Below are 6,449 nucleotides of genomic sequence, written 5' to 3'. Positions count from 1 at the left end.
GTTCCCGCCGCCTATACCTCGGCGTGGTGCGGTCCATGGCCCTGTACGGAGCCCCCATCTGGGTGGGGGCCCTAGGTAGGGAAAATGTGGCCTGCCTTAACAGGCCACACAGGGTCATGGCCATACGGGCCATAAGAGGCTACCGCACCATATCCGGGGAAGCGGCGGGTCTGCTGGCGGGGTCTCCTCCGTGGGACTTGGTAGCGGAGCTCCACGCGTCAGTGTATCACTGCGCGCGGAGCGACGTTCCATGGGGGAGGCACCCGCTGGCCACGAGATTGGAGCGCGGAGGTCCGACTTTCGGCGGATCCTCAGGATCAGGTGGAGAGAAAGGCTGGCCAGTCCATCGGCCGGCCTGAGGACCGTCGAGGCTGTCCGTCCCATCCTCAAAAGGTGGATGAATAGGAGATGGCCACTGACGTACCGCATGACGCAGATACTGTCCGCACGGGTGCTTCGGGCGGTATCTGTGTCATGTGGCGAAGAAGGAGCCGACGACCGGCTGCCACGAGTGCGGAGGTGTGGAGGACACGGCGCAACACACGCTGGACGAATGTCCAGCGTTCGAGAGTGAGCGCCGTGTCCTCACACGAATAGTGGGGGACGATCTCTCGCTGCCGAATTTAGTTCGGAGGATGGTCAGTAGCGAGAGATCGTGGCTGGCGGTGAGCTCCTTCTGCGAGGAAGTTATCTCGCGGAAGGAGGCGGCGGAAAGGGAGCGGGAGTCAGCTCGTCCCGCTTCCCTCCGCCGCAGAAGAGCCAGGCCTAGAGGTGGGAGCGTATCCAACTCCGCCCCCCTCTATCCCCCACTGGGGCCGGGGTGACTGCCTTGAGGGAGGCAGTCCCCCAATCCAAAGGCCCCGGAGGTGTGCGCGTGTACCCACACGCCTCCACAATGGAGTAGGGCGAAATAGGTCGCCCTAACCACAAAACGAGATGGGGCCTGCCCTACAACATCTACAGGGCGGGCCGTCGCCGTCGGAGCTGGGGTAGAATGCACTTGCGAATCCCCTGGCTCCGGCATAGGCGCTCGTAGGTACACCGTGTGGTTTTTAGTGAGTCAAGTCTCACACACCACCTCGCCATCCCTCCGGCGTGGTGACGGTCTTTTGAATATTTTCCACACGTTAAAAAAAAAAAAAAAAAAAAAAAAGGTTAGGTTAGGTTAGGTTAGGTTAGGTTAGGTTGCTTCCGCGCTCATTTCCGGAACCTGGTCCCTCGCCTTATGGCAGCCGCCGGCGCTCTTAGCTGGCTGCTGCCAAACGTGAGGGGCCCGGGAGAAGGTTCCCGCCGCCTATACCTCGGCGTGGTGCGGTCCATGGCCCTGTACGGGCCCCCATCTGGGTGGGGGCCCTTGGTAGGCGGGGAAAATGTGGCCTGTCTCAACAGGCCACACAGGGTCATGGCCATACGGGCCATAAGAGGCTACCGCACCATATCCGGGGAAGCGGCGGGTCTGCTGGCGGGGTCTCCTCCGTGGGACTTGGTAGCGGAGCTCCACGCGTCAGTGTATCACTGGCGCGCGGAGCGGCGTTCCATGGGGAGGCACCCGCTGGCCGATGAGATTGGAGCGCGGAGGTCCGACTTTCGGCGGATCCTCAGGATCAGGTGGAGAGAAAGGCTGGCCAGTCCATCGGCCGGCCTGAGGACCGTCGAGGCTGTCCGTCCCATCCTCAAAAGATGGATGAATAGGAGATGGCCACTGACGTACCGCATGACACAGATACTGTCCGGGCACGGGTGCTTCGGGCGGTATCTGTGTCATGTGGCGAGGAAGGAGCCGACGACCGGCTGCCACGAGTGCGGAGGTGTGGAGGACACGGCGCAACACACGCTGGACGAATGTCCAGCGTTCGAGAGTGAGCGCCGTGTCCTCACACGGAGGATAGTGGGGGACGATCTCTCGCTGCCGAATTTAGTTCGGAGGATGATCAGTAGCGAGAGATCGTGGCTGGCGGTGAGCTCCTTCTGCGAGGAAGTTATCTCGCGGAAGGAGGCGGCGGAAAGGAACGGGAGTGGGCTCGTCCCGCTTCCCTCCGCCGCAGAAGAGCCAGGCCTAGAGGTGGGGGCGTACCCAACTCCGCCCCCTCTATCCCCCACTGGGGCCGGGGTGACTGCCTTGAGGGAGGCAGCCCCCCCAATCCAAAGGCCCCGGAGGTGTGCGCGTGTACCCACACGCCTCCACAATGGAAGTAGGGCGAAATAGGTCGCCCTAACCACAAAACGAGATGGGGCCTGCCCTACAACATCTACAGGGCGGGCCGTCGCCGTCGGAGCTGGGGTAGAATGCATTGCGAATCCCCTGGCTCCGGCATAGGCGCTCGTAGGTACACCGTGTGGTTTTTAGTGAGTCAAGTCTCACACACCACCTCGCCATCCCTCCGGCGAGGTGACGGTCTTTTGAAGATTTTCCACACGTTAAAAAAAAAAAAAAAAAAAAAAAAAAAAAAAAAGGTTAGGTTAGGTTGGGGCGTGGGTCGGGCAACCTCCTAGTATGGGCCTGCCATTGGGAGGCTTCCCCATCCTCGTGGATACGTCCGCGGGGAACGGTGGCCGAGCAATGGTTTGGTTCTGGTACGCCCCGGGCGGGATAGTAGTCGTTCCTTCGGGATACGGCTACTATGTCGGCCAGTAGCCCGGCAGGTTGGGCGGGTTTAGGATTCCTATGCCTCGACAAAGTCGAGGATCCCGGAGTTAGGAACCCGCCCAACTTTTCTTTTAGTCTTCTTTTTGTTTGTTTCTCCTTCTTTTGTTTTGTTTGGTTTTTCTTCTTTTTGTTTTGTGTTTTTATTTATTTGGTTTTAGTTTGTCTTAGGTTTTTATCTGTCTTTGTCTGTCTTTTGTCTTTTCTGTCCTTTTTGGTTTTCTTTCTTTTTCTGTTTCGCTGTAGGTAGGAGTCCGGGACCACACCCGTAAAAAGGAACAAAATGACGATGGCTGAACGAAATAAAAAAGTACCCCAGGGAGGTACCGGTCGCTCTGCGGCCGGAGAATCCTCCCCCACCGCACCGGATTTGCCGGGGGTGGGCTGTCCCGCGTCTTCTGGGGGGGACACGCTCAGTCGTAGGAGGGAGTGGGAGAAAGAGGTCATGAGGTGCGTCGAGGCCGTACAGGGGATTGAGGAGCTGGAAATCCACGTGGCCGGCATGGACTCCGAGTGTACGGAGTCCGGACTGTCGGTTGCGTCGGAGGACTGCCGCAACTCCCTGTCGGTAACGACGGAGGACTGCCTGAGGGTGAGCACGTCGCCCAAAAGGCTTAGGCGTAAGAGGCGTGTCGTCGAGAAGTCACAACACCTTGACTCCGACGACGACGTCGAAGTGGTGCAGGTGGAGCGGGCTGCGATCCCGAAGATAGGTGGGAAGGGGAAGCGCAGGCCAGCCTCCCGCATGGAGACAGAGGGTTCGGCCTCGGCCGGATCCTCCAGGTCCGTCTCCGCGTCGAGGACTGCCGTCCGCCGATCAACTGCGGACGAGTCGTTGCGCGCCGATGAGCTGGGCGCCAAAATAGAGGACAGTGCACTTCAGGTACTCGCCGCCATAAAGAAGTCCGGCAACCTGAAGGGCACCATTGTAAAGGACGTAAAGGACGCCGTCTCTGCCATCCGTTCGGCGTCCGATGTCCTCAAAGAGCGGTCGACCAGCGCGGAGGTAATGGCCCTCACGAGGCAGGTCGCCATGCTGCGTGTTGAGCTGGACGAGGCCCAGCAGCTGTCAAATGCGGCGGTCCAGGAGGGCCTGAAGGAGAGGCGCGAGTTGGTCGCCCTCCGGGTGAAGGCCAGTTCCTTCGCTTCATTGGCGGAACAACTCGAGCTGATGAAGACGGAGAGGGAGGAGTGGCAGCGGCAGGCACGGGAGAGCGCCAGACAACTGGAAGACCTAAAGAAGTCAAGCGCTCTAGACCGTGTAGCCCTGCAAAAGGCTTTGCGAAGGCTGGAGGAGGCGGAAACCGCCGCGCAACTCCCGCCAGTGGTGATCACCGGGGCGACGGCGGAAGTGCCGGAGGGTATCACGCCCCAGACCGTGCCCGAGCACGCTGAGGACCGGATCATCCGGCGAGTGGGCGAGCTCATGAACATCCGCTTCGCCGAGATGGAGGAGCGGATCTCGGTGAAGCGAACGCGGGTTCAGAAGGCCGCGAAGAGTGCGCCCGCCGCCGGATCATCCGGCACGGTGGCTGGTGGGACCTCGCAGACCGGGGAGCCCAGTGGAGGACGTGCCTCTCAACCGTCGACGTCCGGAGCAAACAAGGAGGGCTGGGCGACGGTTGTGAGGCGCGGGAAGCGCAAAGGTGCTGGCGCAAGCCAGACAGGTCCCACCAGCGCGCGACCAACGAAGGCGCCAAGCGGCGGCCATAAAGAGGAACCGCAGCGGAAGCCTTCCGCGCGGAAGGTGAAGGCACGCCCCCCTCGATCGTCGGCGGTCGTCCTGACCATGAGGCCGGGAGCCGAGGAGAGGGGCGTCACCTATGGGTCGGTGCTCACCGAGGCGAAGGCCAAGATTTCCTTGGCCCAGCTCGGTATCACCGACCTGAGGTTCCGCGTGGGAAGGACCGGAGCCCGTATTTTAGAAATACCCGGCGCGAACACAGGCGAGGCGGCAGACGCGTTAGCCGCCAGGATCGAGGAGGTCCTGCCCGAGGACGTCGTCCGGGTCTCCAGGCCAGTTAAGTCGGCCGAACTGAGGATCGGAGACCTGGACGACTCGACACTGGTGGCTGACGTTGTCGTCGCCGTGATGCGCGAGGGGGGTTGCCTGGAGTCCGCGGTTAAAACCGGGGAAATCCGGCGCAACTCCCAGGGTACGGGCTCCGTGTGGGTGCGGTGCCCAGTGGCCGCCGCTAAGAAGTTGGCCGAGGCCGGCCGGCTTAGGATCGGGTGGGTGATGGCGCGGGTACAGGCTCTGGACCCGCGACCTCAGCGGTGTTATCGGTGCCTTCTTACAGGCCATGTGGGCGTCCGATGCACCGCCGGGGAAGACTGCAGCGGAATCTGTTTCCGCTGCAGCGAGCCCGGCCATAAGGCCGCACGGTGCGCCGCGCCATCACCGAACTGTCGGTACTGTGCCGCGGCGGGTCGGAAATCCGACCATAGAGTGGGCGTCACTAATTTGTGTCGCCCGCCTAAGGCCCGAGCCGCGGCGCGGGCCACAGGTGGGGGGGGAGTCGATGGACGCTTGAGTAAAATCAGGTGTGCATCGACTCCAAAATTGACCCTAGGGTGGAGGATTGTTAGGGCAATCCGAAGCTCGCCGGGGAGGTTTTAGGGTCTGGCGGTGGCGTGCAGACACTATTCCCTGCACGCCTAGATGGAGGTCCCTTCGATGGGTACCATGCCGGGGTCTTGGGCGAATGCTTTGCGTTCCCATGGCCCGGGCGATATGATTCAAGGAGGAATAGTCGTCAGGTTTTTAGCAGGTAGGAGTCCGGCAGTATCCATTCCTCCCTAAGGGAATGGTTCTCCATGATGGATTTTCCTGACGTAAAAAAAAAAAAAAAAAAAAAAGGTTAGGTTAGGTTAGGTTAGGTTAGGTTATACTTGGAACGTTACAGAGAAGCTTAGTTGCGCAAGGATTGGCAAAATCGTGAAGCGTTCCAGGTTTTTTTGATTTTTGGCACATTTTTGTTTTTTTGTTGTTTTGTTTGTTTGTCTTTCCTTGTTTGTTTGTTTTTTCTTTTAATGGTATTTGTATATATAGTTAGGTTAGGTTCTGTACATATAGTTAGGTTAAGTTAGGTTAAGTTTGATTCTTGTTTTGTTTCGTTTTTATTTTATTGTGCTGAGGTTAGTGGTGTTCACCGGGAGCGGCTGCACTGTGCAGGGGTTAACTCTGCCTAGTGCGCCCGCTCCAGGGGAAACCCTGGAGCAGTTTGTGGAGGCGCAAGCCTCCATTGTACCCGCCCGACTTAGGTCGGGCGTGACCCCTTTGTTGTCGGGTTGAGGAAGTTGGCTGGTGGTAGCAGCCCCTTCCTTTTCCCGTCCCCCGCCGGGGGGACGAGGAGTGTTTGTCCCTGCCCCGGGACTTAGCGTTTTGGTCCATGTCGGACTCCATCACGCTAGCGGACGCCGACACGGTGCGGTCGGCGAGGTCGCGGCCCGTCTCGAGTGCCAGGTCGCTGGCGTCTCGGCCTTCCTCAGCGTCGTCGACGCGCTCTACGCGCTCGACGCGCTCGATGCTGGTGGAGGACGAGATGTCCGGGTGCCTGGTGTCGATCGAAGACGGGCTCACGAAAACGGCCGTGCCGAAGCGGCCGCACGCGGATGGACCGGGCCCTTCCGGGGCGGCGGGCGGGAGTGCCAAGCCGTCGAAGATCCCCTGCCCGTCGCCCGGGACCGGGGTGGTTCTGAAGGTGCCTGTGGGCCCGGAGAGTCCGGCCAGGTCGCCGAAGTCCCGGCGGCAGGAGAAACGGGGAGATGACGGGACGTTTGTCCGTCCCTCGGGGGTCCCTGT

The 6,449-nt window shown here is 60.4% G+C and overlaps 1 protein-coding gene across 1 annotated transcript; it reads left to right on the top strand.

Moving 5' to 3' along the window:
* The first annotated feature begins 2,927 nt into the window (after positions 1–2,927).
* LOC131848766 (myosin-14-like) lies at positions 2,928–5,939 on the top strand. Its single transcript, XM_059198697.1, has 2 exons — positions 2,928–4,876; positions 5,783–5,939. The coding sequence occupies exons 1-2, from the start codon at positions 2,928–2,930 to the stop codon at positions 5,937–5,939; spliced, it is 2,106 nt and encodes a 701-aa protein (XP_059054680.1).
* The last annotated feature ends 510 nt before the right edge of the window (positions 5,940–6,449 follow it).

The sequence above is a fragment of the Achroia grisella genome, unplaced genomic scaffold (genome assembly GCF_030625045.1).
Source record: "Achroia grisella isolate CSIRO2021 unplaced genomic scaffold, CSIRO_AGI_Agris_v1 utg58699, whole genome shotgun sequence".
Taxonomy (NCBI): domain Eukaryota; kingdom Metazoa; phylum Arthropoda; class Insecta; order Lepidoptera; family Pyralidae; genus Achroia; species Achroia grisella.
This window is presented reverse-complemented; position numbering and strand designations above follow the sequence as displayed.

Coding starts and splice junctions, on each gene's coding strand:
- LOC131848766 (XM_059198697.1), top strand. CDS start 2,928: ATGACGATGGCTGAACGAAATAAAAAAGTACCCCAGGGAGGTACCGGT. Junction 4,877..5,782: donor GCCGGCCGGCTTAGGATCGG/GTGGGTGATGGC, acceptor TATTGTGCTGAG/GTTAGTGGTGTTCACCGGGA.